This window comes from Zosterops lateralis, assembly GCF_965231275.1.
Source record: "Zosterops lateralis genome assembly, chromosome: 21".
Lineage (NCBI taxonomy): Eukaryota > Metazoa > Chordata > Aves > Passeriformes > Zosteropidae > Zosterops > Zosterops lateralis.
The window spans coordinates 7,045,959-7,065,709 of record NC_139781.1 but is presented as its reverse complement, the minus strand read 5'-3'; the positions used below and the strand labels follow the sequence as shown (position 1 = coordinate 7,065,709).

The 19,751-nt window shown below is 43.8% G+C and overlaps 1 protein-coding gene across 5 annotated transcripts in view; it reads left to right on the top strand.

Moving 5' to 3' along the window:
* CAPN6 (calpain 6) overlaps window positions 1-19,751 on the top strand; it is a 54,627-nt gene that overhangs the window by 32,823 nt on the left and 2,053 nt on the right. For all 5 annotated transcript variants that reach the window (XM_083876569.1, XM_083876570.1, XM_083876571.1 and 2 more), the window contains 7 exons: window positions 2,500-2,693; window positions 5,330-5,407; window positions 6,545-6,740; window positions 9,912-10,034; window positions 12,700-12,902; window positions 14,191-14,312; window positions 17,672-17,808. In XM_083876569.1, coding sequence (XP_083732695.1) covers window positions 2,500-2,693; window positions 5,330-5,407; window positions 6,545-6,740; window positions 9,912-10,034; window positions 12,700-12,902; window positions 14,191-14,312; window positions 17,672-17,808 — 1,053 coding nt within the window. The remainder of the gene's footprint in view (window positions 1-2,499; window positions 2,694-5,329; window positions 5,408-6,544; window positions 6,741-9,911; window positions 10,035-12,699; window positions 12,903-14,190; window positions 14,313-17,671; window positions 17,809-19,751) is intronic.

The following is a 19,751-nucleotide window of genomic DNA, read 5'->3' as shown; positions in this document are numbered from 1 at the left end:
ATTCCACCTAATTTGCTCAGACCAGGCTGGCAGAGCAGAGTGCCTGGTGTGAATTGTTAATGCAAACATTGTTTCTGCCATGACAGGTTGTTCCCAAATGCCAGAGCAGTTCTGTTCCTTGACAAGAATTTGGTGAGGTGATTGACTCGGTACAGAGAGCTGTGTTTTTAAAAGCAATTAATTAGGCAGTTGTAATGCTTTCACTGACTCCTGGTATTATATTTCTGCCTTCCAAATTAAACACAAATGCTTCTAAATGTTTATTACAGAGAGGCCATTCCCAACTTTGCCTGCATTTGTCACTTTTTGATGTGTTATACACACAGTGGAGCTCACTAGGTGTGGAATATTTAATACTCAAGTGGCTTCATTGCTGCCTTGCAAACATATCATCATTTTCCTTGGATTACAAAATGGCCCTGAGCATCACCACTTGGAAATCTGAACAGACAGGAGATGTTTAAATACCTCATTTGAATAAAGAAATAAATAAGCATCTCCAGAAGGAGGTGGGGAAAGGCAGCAGTGAGAGAAGCCTGGGGGGTATTGCAGGCAGCAGCAGAAGTTACAGACTCCCTGGTGTCAAAGGGCTCCTTGTTTGCTTTTAGTTGTGAAAAACACGAGTGGAAGTGTCACAATGAGCCAGGGGAAGGCCAGCCAGGCTGGGGGAACTCTTGAGCTGATTCTTTGGGAGCTCTTGTCAGCGAGAGGCACAGGGGGCTTGGTGAGACTCTCACAGTTGCCAGACCATCTGTCAGTTCCAATTTGACAGGAATTTCTCCTTCCTCCTCCTTTTTTTTTTTTTTTTTTTTTTTTTTTTTTTTTTTTTCTTTTAGTGTAATTTCTTACCTTTGGGGACTGAGCACTGTTATATCAGTGCAACATTTGCCTTAGGACAAGGACCTTGTCTGCTTAGACCAGTCACATTCTGAAATGGGTAAAAATATCTGAGGAAGCACTATGTGCATTTCATAACTCTAATAAGTCCTTGTTTATATTTAAATATTCATATACTTATGCTAATATATTAATGTGTAACAATAAATAATATATTTATATTTAAATATTTGCATTAGTAACACCAAGAGGCCCTACCTCTTGTTCTCTCCTCCACAGCCAAGGCTTGATTGAGCATTAATTAGGTAATTACAAGTTGACACACAAGGATATGCACTGAGTCAAGTCTTCCTTCCTTGATGTCCAAGGGGATGATGTTTCCAGGCCCTGTGAGTGATGGATGAGAGAGACTCAGTGAGGGTGTGGAGAATCTGGACCCAGGACCATCAAAACAACTCCAACATCTTTGTAGGGTGCTGCTTTTTTGGGTTTAGATCAGGAGATTTGGATGCATTAAATGAAATTGTGCTCTTTTTTAGAGCTTGACTGCTTTTATGTGTTCTTAGGTCAGCATCTGATCAGGCCTAGGTCATCAAACAGGACAGTTTAGGGACAGTTTAGGGACAGTTTAAGGACAGCCTGAGCACTGCTGGAAACTGGGATTCTTATGTGGAGTTCATGATGAGCAAACCCAGCTCCTAAATCACCCTACACATCTTCCCTTTGCCAGGAGAGAGCCCTGCCAGGGGTGAGTGAGGTGCAGGACAGGCTTCACAAATGGCTTCGAAGTTTTTTTCACTTGTGCCTGTGCTCTCCCATTTTTACCCACTGCCAGTGGTTCTCTCCTGGGTATCAAATTTATTCCAACACAAGAACAACCATTGGACTCGCCAGCTAAACTCATGAGTGTCCAGGTGAGGACACCCCCAGACAGTCTGGGCACAGTGTCCAGAAGAGCCATTTGGTAGAGATGACAAGATTTTGGCAGGGCTGATAAAGATTTTCCATCAGCCCTGCCAGAGTCTCTAACTCTGGGGCCAGGAGGAGACAGGCAGGATTCCCCTGTGCTCTGGGATTGTCTGCTGTGGACTCCAGATTTTTTGAGCCTGAGAATTGCTGAACTCTTCTTAAGGGAAACTTTTCAACAGTTTTCTTTTTCCCAAAACAACCTTGTGTAAACAATATTCCTTTCTCATCACAACAGGTGTTGTTTGCTATTTCTCTTACTGAGCCAATGGGAGAGTTGTCAGCCCTATGGACCAATAATGTGTCTTTTTAGTGCAGCACTTTATAAAAAAGCTGGATAAATTGTAAATAAACCTTCTAATTTCTACTGCCTCCTGACTGGAATCAAGCATCTTTATTTCATGTCCTACTGCAACAGCCTGGCACTGGAATTGTCTGGCACTAACAACACCAGACTAGTGAACCCCTGGTTCTGAGTCTGAGATTAATGAGTTCCTATTTCTGAGTCCTGGATTAGTGAGCCCCTAGTTCTGAGTCCTAGGTTCTGATTCAGTGCTGTTATTTCCCTGCATAGTGAAATCACTCAGGAAAAAAACGAAAACCAAATTTTCCTCGTCCTTCCCCTTGAATTTGGAGCCATCAGGTTCCTCAGAGATGTGAGTTCTTTTGGTTTAATTGTCATTTTTGGTGCCCCAGGAGTCCGCAGGGCGCCCCAACGAAGCAGAGACAGAGATGGGGCTCATTGTGGGCCATGCCTACTCCGTGACTGCCATCACCAAGCTGCGCCTCGGGGAGAGGCTCCTCTTCTCCTTCAAGGCTGAAAAGCTCTTCATGATCAGGCTGAGGAATCCCTGGGGGAAGAAAGAGTGGCACGGTGCTTGGAGTGACAGGTGAGAGCTGCAAACCTGCACTGGAGGTTTGTGCACAAACGGGATGGAGCCACTGGGAGATGCTCCTCAAACTTTTATTATTGCAGCATCAGCCTCATGACAGGGTTTGAGACAATTGGAAGATGGCAACAGCTCACCCCTGCCAGCAGCAGCTGAAGATTTCTTTGCTACAGGGCATTTTAAAGGTTTTCCAGCCAGTAGCACATTGCTAAAGCTCACAGACAATTGTTCTACCTAAAAGCACAGGTACAACTGCTTCAAACAGTGCTTGCTTGTGTTGCCCTAAGTTTGCCTTTTCAGTGCTTCTATTTTGCTTTTTGCTTTTCAGTGTTTGTATTTTATTCTCATGCAGCTTCATGTAAACTATGTATATATTTAAAACTTACCTATTTTGTTTACGTATTTCTTCTCTGGGAGGAGAAATGTGATTGATGATAATGTTCACCAACGAGGTCAAAGAGGTGGCAACCTGTGTAGCCAATTTTTGCCTTCTGATCAAAGTGTATATAAGATGGAGCCAGAAAATTAAAATAGAGCTTTTCCTGCCTGACTTTCTGCTTTGTGTGTCCAAAATAGCGACACTTTTGTGCTTTCTATTAACAACATACAATATTCCATTATTAAGCTTAAAACCTTCTACTGTCTTGCTAAGCAGATTTTTCTGCAGTCTTAATTTAAGGTAATTTAAGGTCTATCCCAGCCAAAACCAAAACTCAAACTATTGTTTCATGCCCTTGCTTGCTGTACTATTGTAACTCCTGCTACTTTCAAGCTTTGCAGTTGCAGCTAATTCTAAATTATTCTACTTTTTCTGTACTGGGCCCTGATTTCACAGCTTGCTGAAAGCCTCCTCACCTTTAATATTTCCCACAACAAACCCAATGTCAAAGGGGTGAAACTCTGCAGGGGCCAGTGGGATTTGTGGTTAAACTCTGCTGAGACACACCCATACCCAGAGATGGCTGAACCTCTGTGCCATCTCTGCCCATTTTCCTCTGAGAAAATGAATGTGTCCTGGAGGAGTTTATGGCTCCCTGGACCTGATTTACTTCAATAAATTAGAAAATTTTACTTCAGTAAATTAGAAAATTTACTTCATTCTCTTAGAATAATTTATATGTTTAATAAAAAAATAAAAATAGATAATTTAGGAGTCGGAAAAGCACACCTTCACCCTTTCAGATTTCTATTTTTAAGGATTGCTGTGTTATGTTACATGTTCAATAGACCCTAATGCATGATTCAAACATTCTCCTGAGTCCAGATGTCCTTTTGGGTTTTGGCCCCCTTTCCTTGCCTCATTTTGCTAAATTAGCATTTTATTAGATAAAAAGTCCTAGTTGGCACCTGGTAGCTTTTCTGGTACCAGAAGGTCAATGAACTCTCTCTTGCAGCCTTTGTTTCACTACTGTGTCGATTTTATCAATTTCAGGAATGTGGAAGGATCTTCTCTCTCTGTGCTCTTCTGGTTTGGTCAGTTTAGATATTACAAAAAAAAAAAAAATAGTCCTTTTACTCTGTTACAATTGGAAAATACATTCACCACCTTTCTAAACTCTATTAATAAAACATAATATAGCACAATTATATCTCCCATCATGGGTGATTTATACACGAAAAATATGTGACGGTTCAGCTCACCAGTAGCATTTAGAATTTAACACTGCAGTGTTCTTAACAGCAGCACATTAATTTCTCATCATCCATGCTTTAGGTAGCAAAAACCTGCTGCTTTCAGAGAGATTGGTCTGGGTGAAATGTAAAGAATACACAAAAGAGCTGCTGTGTCTTGTTTGACTGAAGGCCTTGGGGTTCTCCCCTGGCCTCTCATGCCAGCACTGAGGACTCTGATGGTGCTCCATGGCTTTTGGTCCAACAGAATTAAATTGACAATTTCCAACTAGGTTAAGAAAATGTCTGTTAGGGTGGGCAGCCTCTCTTCCCTCCTTCCAGCCACCTCCAGCTTTAGCCTCCAAGAGCTTTTGGAGGGGCAAGGAGGAGTTGTGGCTCTGTTTGTCTGGTTTGGGTTTCAGCTGCTGGAATTTAGGGTCTGTGCTCCCCTGGAGGGTCTGGGCACTGTAATAATGCTCCTCTGCAAACTGGACACTGTGCCCAGGCTCCAGCAGCTTCTTCTCAAAGCCCCCCCCCCGGGGAAATCTCAGACCTGTTTTATTAAGGTGATTAAAAGACAAAGAGATTACTCTGGTCTAACTGAAGTGTTCAATAATCTCCCGAGGAGGAAAAGCAGGTTTCATTGGAGGGGCCTTCAGGGAATGAAGTCAATCTCCTGTGACCTTGGAAAGCAGCTGTTTAAGTGTTTAGGAGTCCTAATGGAGGGTGTGACAAAGGAAATCAATAAAGTTCTGCTCTACTTGAGCCTCTTTCCAATTTATCTCTTTCTTTTTTAGTGGCTTTCAAATCAATTAATGTTTTAAAACTTCCCCTGAAAGCCTCACACTTTCATCAATATCATCTGTCCTTTAGGTACTCTGATACTCCTTTTAAAAAACATGGACCAGGAGAGCTTTTACTTCAATTTTTTTAGGTGTTTTTATTTTTAACTTATTAATAATCTTAATTGTTTTGGGGTTTTTATTTTTTTTATTATTATTATTATTATTATTATTTCCTTTTAGTTCTGAAGAGTGGAAGAAAGTCAGCGATTCTGAGCGCAAGAACTTGGGGCTCACTGTTGAGAACGATGGAGAGTTCTGGTGAGTGGGAGTGACGTGATGGATTTGATGACTTTGGCTACACTGAGTAGCTGTCATTAATCTGCCATTTAACAGCTTCAAAACCAGATGGATAAAGTTATCCCGAGGTCTGTTCCTTTCAAGCTCCCAAAGGATGACAGGGAAGGATAATAAAAATGGGTTTAAAACTGGTAAAACAAAATTAGTGGCTCTCAGAATCTCTTGTCTGTGTTTAGGATAATCTCTCAGAAACCAGGAGAACACAATGCCCAATATTGAACACTGTTTAGACCAGTTACATTTTGAAATGGGTAAAAATATCTGAGGCAGCACCATGTGCATTTCACACCCTGTTTGCTGACTGCTGTGCCTGCCTGTAGGTCAGCCAACTCTAAAAATAGAGCTACATCCAGTGAATTTTGATATTTGTTGGTGTTTTCCAGCAAGGGAAAGGGAAGTGCTCATTCTCTATACAATGTCTAGAGCTCTATTAATTCTGACCTTGCTTAAAGCTTGGATCCTCAGCCCAGCAGGTCCTTCAGGAGATGATCAGTGTTGGCTCAGAGTGAAAGGAATTCTCTTGGCTTTGTCAGGGCTGGCAGCTGCAAGGTTTGGCTCTGGGCCATGAATAAGGCAGGCCATGATGGTAATTCAAAGAGCCAGGCTGGTTTTCAGTTGCTCTGCAGTTTCTTTAGCAGGCACAGGTGAGATGGGGTTAAATAAAAGCTCTGTCCAGAATGCAGAAGGTTGCAGAGTGCTCAGGGACAGAAGTGACAATAAGGACTGTAATAATGAGGAGGGGATCCTGCTTTAATTGCAGGTGATCTCTTTGGCCTTTGTAAAATATCTTATCAAATCCAGCCTGGGAGGTCCCACCAGTCCTTTGGGCTTAGGAGATGCAGCAGAACAGATTCTGATGTGACCAAACACACTGAGTGATGCTGCTCTGAGTTAAGCTCTAACTTAGCTCTGTGATTGTGGCTTCACCAGTATTTCCACATGGAAAGCTTTCCAGTGAATCAGTTTGTCCCCTGGACAGCTGAGCAATGCCTCCTCTTCAAATTACTGGAAGATTTTGTATTTTGTTTTGGCTCTTTGCATGAATATCACTGTTTATTTTTAAACAATCCATTACTTCCCTGGTGTTCCATGGGGCAGGATGACGTTTGAGGACTGGTGTAAGAATTTCACTGACGTGGACATCTGCAGGACTGTGAACACCTCCTACTTCAGCCTCCACAAGACCTGGGAGAAGGAAATGATGTTTGGGGCTTGGGAAAAGCATCCAGAGCCCCTGCTGAACCGAGCTGGGGGCTGCTTTGATAACAGAGACACCTTCCTGCAGAACCCCCAGGTGGGAAGTTTTGTGAGGTACTGTGTATTTGTGAGGTATTTGATAACAGAGAGACCTTCCTGCAGAACCCCCAGGTAGAAATCTCTGTATATTTGTGATGTATTTGATACCAGAGACCTTCCTGCAGAACCCCCAGGTGGGAAGTTTTGTGAGGTATTGAAGTGTATCCACTTTAGCTGGGGCTCCTGAAATATCCAGCCCGTTTAGGAGCTGGCAGTGACCACTGGACAAAAAAATCTCCTTGCCCTGGGGGTGTGCTGTGTACTGCATGTTTCAGTGATTCTGGTGCAATTTCTCAGAAGGGTTTAAATATTTATTTAGGGCTGATCATGCTTGGGGCTGGTGAGTCACACACACAGCAGAATTACTGATGTCCTGCCTGGACTTCTTTCATTTTCCCAGTCATAGAAAGGCAACAAGTCTGATTTTCTAATGACAGAACTCAACCCCTTAAACAGCTTGGGGATTTGATCCACTGTATTAAGTCAATATCCCTTGGAAGATTCAAGTACCTGGTCTCTTCCCGAAGCTCACCCTCTCATCAGCATTCCAGAATTTTCCTTGTCTCATCCTACCAAGTCATTTCAAGCTATTCAGTTTGTCTCTTCATCCATTCCTATTCCCTTTCCCACCTCTCTCCCAGCACATACAAATTCAGACATTTAACCCCTGTTACTGTCCCTGGGGTCTGGGCACTTACTCTGTTTAGTTACTACTTTGAAAATGGATCTTTCTGTCCAGGTTAATTAAAGATGGAAATGGATCTTTCTGTCCAGGTTAATTAAAGATAATTTTGGATCTGCCTCTCTGCAGTTGCCAGGGAGGTTTCTGCCTGCAGCCTGTTTGCAGAGCAGGATGCTGGAGCAGTGCAGCCTCTGCTGCTCAGATCAGATCTCAGATTTCCCAGCTCATCCTGCAGCTCTTCACTGCTCTGCCTTCTGTCAGTGCCTCCTTTCCAGGGGGTGATTTAATTCAGGTATTGCCCTGTAAGATTCTGGGTGTGTTCCAGGTGCTTGTCTGGTCTCATTTGTAAGCGTTGAGCTGTCTCAGAGAACAAAACACACACTGTTCCAGCTGAGTGCAGTGCCTGGTGCAGTGGAGGGCCTCTGGATTCCAGTGTTCTCCCTGGGCCAGGTGATTAAAAGGCTCTTTGCAGCAGTGCTGGAACACACTGATGTTATTTTAGGGCCATTACAGGTTACTGTGGCTCACCCCACCATAATCTAGAGATAATCTCTGTCTGTTCTCCTGGCACTGAAACCTCCTGTGAGGTTTATCTGCGCAGGGAGGGATTGTCACACTTCCAGTCCTTTTGATAAGGCAATTTCAGGCGAGTATTTGTGTGTTCTACAGTCACCTGCTGACTTGTAGATCATTTCCCATTGAGACAGTGAAGTGCCATCAGAGGAAGGGTCACAGCTGCAGAGCTTCACCAGACCAGGAGAATTTTCCTGGTCCCTCTTGTTCCCCTCCCACCCCTCCATGGCCTTGGAACCCTCTGGGCTGCCCGAAGGGATAACCCTGTGTATGGTTCAAGAATTACAGTGTGCCTTACTGGGTGTTGTTGCATGTTTATATCTCATTTTTTAGGTTCTCTTACAACCCCTGGGACTCCTCCAGGGCCCCTGTGCTTTCTCTGCTGCCAGAGGTGACATAAAACACAAATCAGAGCTTGGATGGGGCCTTGTTCAGCACAGGGATGTGGATGGTTCTGTGACCAAGGCAATCTCAATATCTACCTCAGAGCAAAGCTCAATAATTTGCTTTTCAGCAACAGGAGAAGGAGAAGGGAGGTGGGAACTGAACCAATGATGATATTCCTCTAAATGCTGCCAGGGAATTTCTGCTTAAATGAGAACATGTGGTGCACATGGTACCCAGCTGTGTGCTGCTGCAGGGTTATGTTTTTATTTATTTTCTTCACATTGAGGATGGGAGAGTGCAGCATCTGTCCAAACTTGGGGTAAATAATGTCCCTCCACTGGTCCTGACAACTCAGGTTTGCCCTCTGCATGCACAAAGCAAAACTTAAAGGAGTCTCTAATAAAGAACAAATTAATTAAATCTGTTTTAATATAAAGAAACACCTGGCTGACCTTCTTTTGCTCATACTTACTCATGAACTGGTCTGGTAGTGATTTCTACTAATGTAACTGTTCAAGTTGGATTTAGTAAGATGGGAATTGCTGCTTAAACTTGAGATAAATTCCTTTGATTTGTCTTAAACCTGAGTTGACTCAAGTTTACTGTAAACAGATTGGATAAAATATTTGGATATTAAAGATGCAGGACTCTTTCTTAGCTGTTTTTTACAGGGTATTCAGGAAAACTGAGAAGACCAAAAGTAGCATTCCTGTCGTTCTCACATTAAATAGGAACTGTAGGTGCAGAATAAGGTGTGTTTTAAATAAGATTTAAAAGATTCCTTCATTTGCAGGCCCTATATAAAGATGTTTGAAATTTACATGCACTGATTAATTAAAAGGAGAATCAAAAATTATCTAAGACCCCATGTGGAGTCTGTTGGTTTATTTTTTTTAATCTCAGTCCTGATTTACAGCTAAATAAAAACTTCATCTTTTGTATTTTGCTTTCAAATGAGGTGTCCTCCTGCTGACTCCAGTGATTTTGTAGCTTTGTCCCAGGCTGTCTTTTATGTGAGTTTATAGAGAATCACGGAATGGTTTGGGTTGGGAGGGACCTTAAAGCTCATCCCAATCCACCCCCTGCCATGGGTGGGACACCTTCCACTATCCCAGGGTGCTTCAATCCCATCCAACCTGCCCTTGGACTCTTCCAGGGATCCAGGGGCACCCACAGCTTCTCTGGTCACCTGTGCCAGGGCCTGCCCACCCTCACAGGGAAGGATTTTTTTCTGACATCCAGTCTAAACCCACCTTGCTTCACCTTGAGGTCATTCCCCATGTCCTGTCCCTAAGATTCCATCAATACCTTTTATTTACCTGACGCTTTTGATTTTAAGATCCTTATTATGAGCATTGATTTTCCAGCTGTGAATTGCTGGGAATGTCTGTTATGAACAACTCTCCTTCCTCCCCCAAATGTATTTCCATTTCCCTCCTTTTTGTGCACATATTTCCTTGGTGATGGCTTTTCCCTCAGCCTCCTGAGGCCATTCCAACAGCTCTTCTCTCTCCTCTCTCCTCCCAGTACCTCTTTGATGTCAAGAAGGCCGAGGACAAAGTCTTGGTGTCCTTAGAGCAGGAGGATCGGCGCAAGTACAAGAAGGAAGGGAAGGGAGACAACATCACAATTGGCTTTGAAATACTCAAGGTAGGCAGCTCTGCACTCCTCCTGCAGAGTTTGTTCACTTTGTTTGCCTGTGGGCCTGGTATTTCTGGGTCTCAGAGGTTTTAACCTGCTGGCAGCTGCTGACTTTTTCCCAAGGAAAAATTTCTCAAGGAAGTTTCTTCTCAAAACAGTCTCAGCAAACAACTCTCCTTTCTCAGAACAATCTTTCTCCAGGTGTTTCTCTGGTTTAACCAATGAGATCAGAGAGGTGTCGTTCCTATTCACCAACCATGTTCAGTCTGTATGGGAACACCTTATAAAAGGCAGTAAGAATTAGACAATAAAAGCCTTTTTTCTGTGCTCTTTGCCTTCTGAAATATTTAGAATCTCTCATCTTTCTTTTGTGTCCTACAATGACATTTGCCCAGTCCTGCTTCACCCTGACACTGAGATTTTTGGCAGATAAAGCCAGGATTATCCCAGGGTCTGGCTCTGTGTTCAGACTTTGTGTGGGCACTCCACTCAGGCCATGGGAACTCAATTGAATTTGGTTCAGCTCAAACTCTATTTGAATACATTTCATTTATTTGAAATAAATTATTTTTGCCCCCTCGCAAAAGAATTTTAAATGCTTTTCTTACCCCCAAAGTTTCTAGAGAAAGGCAAAATTATGTTAATGCTTAAAACATGGAGGGTTTTTTCTCCTTCTTCTGCCTCCATTTCATCAGCAAATACAGCCAGGTGACTGAAGTTGAAAAGTCTGTGGTTTTTCTGTTGCCACTTAGAAAAAAAAAGTGTTTTCAAAAGCTGGACTAGAGAGCAGGAAATGAATACATGGGAAAAGGAACCACAGGGATCCCAAAAGGTAATTTAATTGCACTCTGAAGGCAAATTGAGTAAAATGGAAACACTCAAACTCAGAGAAGGAGGGAAACAAAGAAACAGCAATTTTTCTGCTCTTCCACTGAGGACTGGGATAATCCTGTCATCGGTTGCTACAGCACCTGGGATTACATTAAATCTATGGCCCTGCCCTAAAAAAATTCCATTTTTAGCAGCTGGTTAGATCTGCTGACATCTGCATCACACCTACTCATCTGCCAATCACCCGTTAACCACGTAGATTGAAAAGTGTCATTGCAGGAAGCAGAATAATTTCCCTTGTTCACACCTGTAATTTGGAAAGGCTTGAAAAAGAAAATCACACACAGTTTCAGTGCTCTATTTTTATTTCTGATCAATAATTTTTCTATTTTAGACATATTCTAACACACTGAGCTCATTAGCATGACTAAAGGCCTTGGGAAGAGAGTTGCCAGAAGAGAATGAAGGGCTCCCTTTGCCCCAAGAGCTGCCTCAGAGTTTAGTTTAGATTTAAACTGTGCTCTGGCAAATACCAGTCCCCTGGAGAGGATGTTGAGTTAAGCACATCTTTGAGGTTTAGAATGAAACAGGAATGGTTATTCTGTGGCTTTTGTATTCAGGAAAGGGCAAGGAAAATCCAGCTGTGTGCGTCTGGATTGGGAGCCTGCTGTGCAAGGGAAAGGAGGCAGAGGGATGGATCTCAGCCTTGGCTGTGTGTCCATCTGTCCTTGGGTTGTGTGTCCATCTCTGGAAGAGTTCCAAGCTCTGCAGTAGCATCACACCATCCCTTTCAATGGGTTTCTGTCTTTGCCAGCCCCAAAATTTCACCTGCCACAGCTTAACTGGGTGAGAAAACACTTGCCAGTTGTGAAAAATGGAGTTCACTTTCCTGGTAAATTTTAGGAAATAGGTTTAATAATTTAAAAAAAAAAAAAAAAAAAAAAAAAAAAGAGACAATTAGGAAACAGTAAGAAAAAAGGAAGTATGGCTGGCCAGGTGACTTGCCGTTCAGCCAAGTGCACAACCTGCTATTTCAGAGGCTTTCTTTAAATACCCTTTTTATTGCATCAGTGTGTTGAATATTCAAACTTTTCCACAAACTAGTTTCCATATTCCAGGAACTGTTTTGCATGGTCCTTCCTTGGGTCTGCCTTTTTAGAGCCTGTGTGTTTCTGGGCTGTGTCTTCATTATCACCTCCAGCTCGGGCCTTGGTCTGTGCTTTCTTCAGATGGGAGATGCTGATAGTTGGTGTATCAATAGCAGGGTCTTCTTTACATGTTCACTGGGTGTTATCCTGGCTAAACAGACAGTTTAAGCACACATTATATTAATACAATATAACTTTCTAACATAACACATACAGTATTCGTTTCAATCTTTGTGAGAAGCCAATAATATAACATCATATATCATATATCATATAATTTATAACACAAATGATTTGAGTTTATTGCACATGTGGTTTTACAGCCATGAAAAGCTGTGTGGTGCTCAGGCAGAGCCCTGCCCCTCAGCCCTGCTGGCATTAACCCCTGTTGCTGTTCACGATATGAAAGAACCACACTCACGTCAGGTTGAGAGGTGAGCAGAAAAAGAGGAAGTTTATTATGATTTGGGGTTTAAATAGGATTTGGAATCTGATCAAGGATTGGGGGATGAAAGGACGACCTCTCTGATTCCAGTGGTCAACTCAGAAGTCCAGAAGAACTTTGTTCTTCTCCTTAGAAAGAATGTCGTTTACAAAAACATCAGTATTAGTTTAAATCATGAGAAAGCTCCAGTAGAATGAAAAACAAGCTGAGAAGGCTGAAATCAAAGCCACAAACCCCTCTCCTGCTGCAGGTGGAGGACAACAGGAGGTACAGGCTGCACAAGCTGACGGTGCAGGAGAGAGTGGCCACGTCTCCCTACTCCAACACCCGCAGCGTGTTCCTGAAGAGAGCCCTGCAGCGCGGCCGCTACATCCTCATCCCCACCACCTTCATCCCGGGGGTGCCCACGGCTTTCATCCTCAGGCTCTACACAGACGTGCCCTCAAAGCTCAGGTGGGTGGCCTGTGGGAGCTGACAGTGGTCAGGACATGGATTCTCAGGCAGTGCCTTGAAGCCTGTGGGAAAGCCAAGGACAAACTCTCTCAGTCTGGCCTGGGAAATCATAAGGAGGAACTCAAAACAATCCTTGTAGATCTTCTCCTCCTGACACCTGGTGTTTTTCACAGAATCACAGAATGTGTAGGTTGGAAGAGACCTTCAGGATCAGTGAGTCCAACCCAGCCCTGACTCCTCAACTAAACCCTGGCACTGAGTGCCACATCCAGTCTTTGTTTAAACACATCCAGGGATGGTGACTCCATCACCTCCCCAGGCAGACCATTCCAGTATTTAATCACTCTTTCTGTGAAAAACTTCTTCCTGATATCCAACCTATATTTCCCTTGGTGCAGCCTGAGACTGTGTCCTCTCATTCTGTCAGTTCTGCCTGGAGAACTTGTTTCCAACTTGTTTACTGGCAGAGATGTTTACAAAAAGATGGTGCCCTAAAGGACCAATCCTATTCATTGTGCCCAAACACTGTTTAGAAAGAATCTGTCTTTCAATAAACTTTGCTATGAGCTCTCTGAAGAAATCGGAGTTCTGTGTGTCACTACATGAGCTGTGCTGAATTGTAACAACAGTGGCACTCCCAGCTGCAGGAGATCCTCTTTGGCCCCCAGGCTGCAGCTCTATGGAAGGAGTCGCCAGGTCCAACACCCCTCAATCACTCATGTGGCTCCAGACCTGGGCCCTGAAGACATCAGGGTCACCTCTGAGAATCTCCAGGTTTTTGCATGGTCAGTTTATGGTTCATTAACTAAATACGGTCAATGTTTAGTTAGGGACCTCTTGGAGGATTCATTTTGAGTCTTTTGGCTTTTTCAGTTCAGTTCTTGTAGTGACCTCCAGTTCTAGGTCAGGACACGGAGCACTGGTGCTTGTGGTTACAGCTGATATTTGTTCCTGTGTCCATCTCCTCTGAAAGCAGCGCTTGCTGCAAGAGTGGAACCAGTGCTTCATGAATCAGGCCCACTGCATTTATTTCTTGATTTTGATAATATTTTCCACTATTTAAAATTGGGATTTTTTTTACCACTTTTGCTTCCATTTAAAAGATAACACAAATTAGTTTTGCTTTGCTTTGCTCTATTTTTGTTTCTCACATCTGTCATTTCTGCACCACGGAATTCAAAAACAGCAGATGAAGAAAAAGTACAAATCTCGTGTTCTAAAAATGCCAGATTTCCACAACCATTGATTGTTTGCTTGACATTCTTTGCTTTTTCCATGATTTTTTCAGGGAGCTGAAGGCAGACAGGCCTGAACTGACGTGTTGGAGTCTCCTTTGTGGTTACCCACGCAGAGTCACCCAAATCAAAGTCCACTCTGCAGAGGGTTTGCAGAAACAGGACGGATCAGAAGGTGAGTGGAAAGAGAGTCTGGAGGGGTGGAACTGGCTTTTCAGTCCTCTAAAGATGATTTTGGATTGGTATGTAAGCAATCAGGAATTATCCAAACAGAGGATTTATGGGGTTTGTTTTTCCACCATGTTGTAAAACCTGCTCCAGTGGGGAGACCGGATGAATATGGGGATGCACACACCAGTTATGGGCAGGATAACTGAGGAGGATGGGCAGGAGTAGCCAGACCCTCCTGAGGAGCTAATTGTGGGGATTAGTAATGTTCTTCTGTCAGGGTTGTGGATTTTCTAAATGGAAAATATCCAGGAGGCAGCTGAATGGCACACACTCGTGTAGTGTGTTACATTTACCTCATTAGAACACTTCAGGGAGGACTTCATGGTTTTCAAACAACCATTTTCAGCTGGATAAAGTAGATTGTGTGTCAGAGGAAGTGTCTTGGAGGACACCAAAATATATATATAGCACCTGATGTTGAGTTAATTAGGAAACTTGCCCAATTGTCATTTGCTTTTTCATTTTCTACCCCTGCTCTCTGATAAGTCTTCACTTTTCACAGCTCAGTGCTGGTTGTTATCAGAGCCCTGTTCCTGGCCAGAGAAAATTTCTTTAATCTTTATTTTAAATGTTTATTGGAAAGCTCCTCCTTGGTGCTGTCTTTGATCCACTGCTCTGTCTGGACAAGATAAAGGATGGTTTGCTGTGGTCAGGAGTAGTGGATGAATGGAACAGCCCAGACAGTCCTGGATGTTCCTGGTGGAAGTTCCTCTCTCCAAGTCAGTGTGTTCTGAAGTGGATCCAGCTGTCTGTGAGCCAAGCACAGTGGCAGGTCTGCAGGATGATGAGGAAGCTCTTTGTGCTGGAGGATTTTCTGTCTCTCGTTCCCAAGCCTGTTTTTATAAATTGCTCTCACTACTGTCTGTCAGGCCTTTTCCCTGAGTTTTTCATTGAGGACAAATCACCTTTTGCACCTTGAAGTCTTCCTGCTGACGTTCCATGTTGGATTTGCACACTGAGTTGTTTTTCACCATTTATATTCTAAGCAGAGAGTTGAGATCCGTGGTGTGTGACAGCCCTGGGAGCTGAGAATCTTTAGTGGGAGCTGCCTTGGGAGCAGCCTGAGGAGCAGAAGGAAGGAAAGATTCACCTGCAAGAGGCAAAACCAACCTGCTGTGATTGCCAGGGCAGTGCTTGTGTCTCAGCACTGGATGTCTGTTTGTCCCATGCCCTTTTCCAGTGGCTGAGGGGTCAGAGCCCCCCAGGTCATGGTAAGAGCAGTAGAGAGGAGTGGGAATGCAGCTGGGACGGTCCCTCAGGAATGTTTTCCAGAAAGCCTTTTGCCTTGGTGCACTGCTGCAGGATGTGGGTGTTAGATCCTTGGTGCAGTTGTCAAAAACCCAAAAATTAAGCCTTAGGCTACTGAGCACAGATTTCTTTAAGCCTTAGAAATGCCATTACTGTTCAGGTGTTTCTGACTTTTACAGATTCCAACTTTTCCCTTTGCACTGTCCTTTTGTACAGCTTCCCAAAGCAATGGCATGGCCAGGGCTGAGGTGAGAGAGCTGTTCTGGGGCTCAGGGCAGAGCTGGAGCCATTTGTGTGCCCCAGAGCTGACCCCAGCCCTCCTCCCACTGCCAGAACCCTTTCCTGAGCAGCAGCTCCAGTTTCATTCCCAGCTCAAGGCCAACACCAGGATATTGCTTTTCCACTCTAGCAGAGCTTTGTGTTTTTGCTTTGTCCTGTAAATAAACCAGGCAGGGAACTGGGCCATCCACAGCTGAGAACATCTGATCCCCCGTGTGCTCTCCCACTGCTTCCTTTGGTTGTGGAACTGGAGCCAGTTTTCCTAAGACAACTGACCCATCCAGCAGTGCCCATCGTGGGCTCAGAACATTCTGGAACATCCTGGCTGCAGGAACATTCTGTGTCCCTCTTCTACCTCCCTCTGTTTCTCGAGGTCTTGCTGAGAATTTGAATGTTTCCTTCAAATATTCTCTTTCCTTTTCCTTTTCCTTAGCCAGTCCCTTCATTAGCTGCTCCCTCATCCATCCAGCAGATGTGCCTGTCACCTCTTTAGCTCTGTGCCCTTTCCTCACCCCTCCTTATGCTCTTTATCTCTTAATTACTGTTAATGATCGTGTGTTGCTCTGCTCTTTGCCCTCAGATAAAGTTGTTAACACCATTGGGGTGACAGGAGAGACCCTATTTTATGCAGATTAATTTTCCAAATTGCTCTTCAAAGAGGGCAGCTTTTCCACCCTGGTGTGGTGCCACCCCATGCCCCAGAGCTGAATTCACCCTTCAGTGACACAGAAAGCAATTTCCCATCAGAAAAGCCAATAATATCCTCTATCTGCCATGGAACTGTCAGGGGTTGTCAGGGAAACAGGCCCCTGGCAGCTCTGGCCAGGTGTAAGCACAGAGCAACATATGGAAAAACCTGTGTGTGCCTTGTATGTGAAGTGGCTGCCTCTGGTTTGTTCCTGTGAGATGTTTGTACCTGGTCTTGTAAATGAGGGATGTGTTTGAGGGAAAGCATCTGGGTATGGTTCGTTAAAAAGCTAAAATTGCCTAAAGTTTAGTGTGCTGCCTTCTGGCTGTGCTGGTATTTACAAGTAGATGGCAAAAAAAATGTGTGTTAGAAACTCTCACGGGCCTGATTTACAGATAAGCTGGGTTTATTTCAATTCTGTATCCAAGAAATTGCAAGGTGTGGAAAAAAACAGATAACCTGTCATCAACAACAGAAATGGATACAGTTGTGTTGAAATACAAAATGTGGAATTGCCTTTGTTTAATTAAAAGTTAATTAGAAAGTAGAATGGCCCATTCTATTTGAATGTGTTTGATGTTTATAAAATGGTTTTTGCTCCTTATTGTAAAGGAAAGAGAATATCAACTTTAATAAGAAATAAAAATGCTCGGTGTAAAAACAAAACATTTCTAGAATGTTGAACAATTTCAAGGGGTCACATATGAGGCTTAGATTGGATATTAGGGAGAAATTGTTCCCTGTGAGGGTGGGGAGGCCCTGGCACAGGGTGCCCAGAGCAGCTGTGGCTGCCCCTGGATCCCTGGCAGTGCCCAAGGCCAGGCTGGGCAGGGCTTGGAGCAGCCTGGACAGTGGGAGGTGTCCCTGCCACGGCAGGGGTGGAGTGGTTGGGCTTTAATGTCCCTCCCACCCCAAACCATTCCATGATTGTGTGTTTTCACCTGGACAGGGAGCCGTGGCTGTGACGTGCTCTGTGCCCTGTCCTGTGGTGCTGCCAGGCACAGGAGGGGATTGTCCCTGCTGGGTTTCTGGGCAGCTCTCAGCTGCCACGCTGTGTGCCCAGAGCTGTGCTGCTCCTTGTGTTCCAGGAGCAGATCCCTACGTGCTCATCAAATGCGAGAACCAAAGCCGGCGCTCCGCGGTGCAGCGCGGCACCACCAGCCCCGTCTTCAACACCCAGGTCATCTTCTACAGGAAGGATATCGACAGTCCTGTCACCATCCAGGTGAGACAGACACAGGGCAGGGAGGGCAGCACAGAGCATCTCTGGGCTTCACTGGGCCAGCCTTTCCTTCATGTGGCTGACACCCAGGAGAGGAGTGAGAGCCTCTGTTCCCTTTGCTGGGCTCTGCCTGGAGCTCTGCTGCTGCTTCTCCTGCACAAACAGCAGCTGATGTGTGAAAAATGACTTCTACTCTCTTAGAGAAGTTTATAAGTTTAATTAAAAAATAAAAATAGACGATTGGGAGACAGAAAGGCAAAAGTTCCAGTTGAGGTGCCTCACCAGAAAGCACACACTCCTCTTTCAAATATTGTGTTTTAAGGATTGCTGTGTTACATAGTCAACAGATTTTAATGCATGATTCAAAACATTCGTTTTGAGGTTTTATCTGTTTCAAGTATCCCAAATCATCTTACTTGATAGATTTATTTGTGGGTGTCTCCACTCTGTCTGGTAACATGGGTCTCATAAACCTTTCTCTTGAGGTTTTTGGTTATTTTCATTTTGATAAAAAACCCAGAAAGTCAGCAGTCTTTATGCAGGGTTACAAGGTGACGACCCTCCTTCCCCACACCTTCTGGCTTGGTCAGTTTAGATGTTACAAAGAAGAAAAAACCCCAGTCCTTTTACTGTTAACTCTCTGGTACAATCAAAAAAAAAAATATATATATATACATTAATTACCTTTCTAAACTCTATTAAGAAAACAGAATTCTGTACAATTGTACATATAGTATTCATGTTAATATTTGCAAAAAGCCAACTTTATAATATGCATTTATAACATGATGGCACTTAGGGAGCAGAAGGCATGTTTCATTCCAAGGCATGTCTCATTCCAAGGCATGTTTCATTTCAAGGCACATTCTCATTCCAAGGCTTTGAAAGAATTTACAAAATTCCTTTTGCCCCATGTGGTACCTGATGAAACAGAGACAAAGAAAAGCCAAGTGTTGTCCAGAGTCAGTGTTTGAAGCAAAACCAAAGCTAAGGCTGTTATTAAGAAGTTATTTTACCCTGAATTCTAGTCCTGTGAGAACTAGACCTCACTGTTTGCCTCAGCACTAGCTGGGGAAATGGAGATGATGTGTTGTGATGTGTTGAGATGATGCAGTCCAGGAAAACTTTGTCTTCAGCCTAATCTGTGGGCCAGACTCTGAACCTCCAGCCCTGAGGAGGTGCAGAGGTGAGCAGAGGCAGGCAGGGCAGCACAGACAAGCTGTTGTAAGTAGGTTTTACTGCTGCTGAGCTAAAAAAGATAATTTTTATTCCTCTCCTAGGCCGACTGTGACCTAGAAAACAAAAAACTGCATTTCGCTCCTTATTTACATAGTCTATGCAAATGAGCATGCAAATCCTGACTCCCCCCTCACACTCTCTAGACAATCAGCTAAATTTAGACCCACACCCCTCCTCGCTGCTTTTCCAAGGGGTTAACGGGGCAGGGGGTAACCCTTCCTGGCAGAGTTTGACAGCAGAGCTGCCTCACAGCCACCTTTATTCCCATCTCCTTGTTAGCAGAGGAAAGAACACACAGTCACAAAATTGTGTGCGGTGCTTTATTTCAGAGCTCTGGAAGCCGAGGGGTCCAGACAACCCAAATCTCAGCTTCGTCAAATGTGCTAAATGGATACAATTTTATACCTTTCTTGTTACATAAGGATTCGTGTTAATCATTAAACCCCATTGTTCCATTGATTCTACCCTGGGTAACAATGGTCTGCGTGATTCTTGCTCAAGATTCTGGTTGGAGAAAACAATCATATTTAGTTACCAAACTAATATCACAATCGACAATTCTAGCATGCATCATATTAATGATTATATTGGTACAGATCCTCCTGACCTAACTTTATTCTTAAGGCCTATGTGTTCTACCAGTGTTCCCCCCTTTCTCCCCACCACCACCTGAGCAAAGTTATACTTGATTTGGTTAAAACAATAGA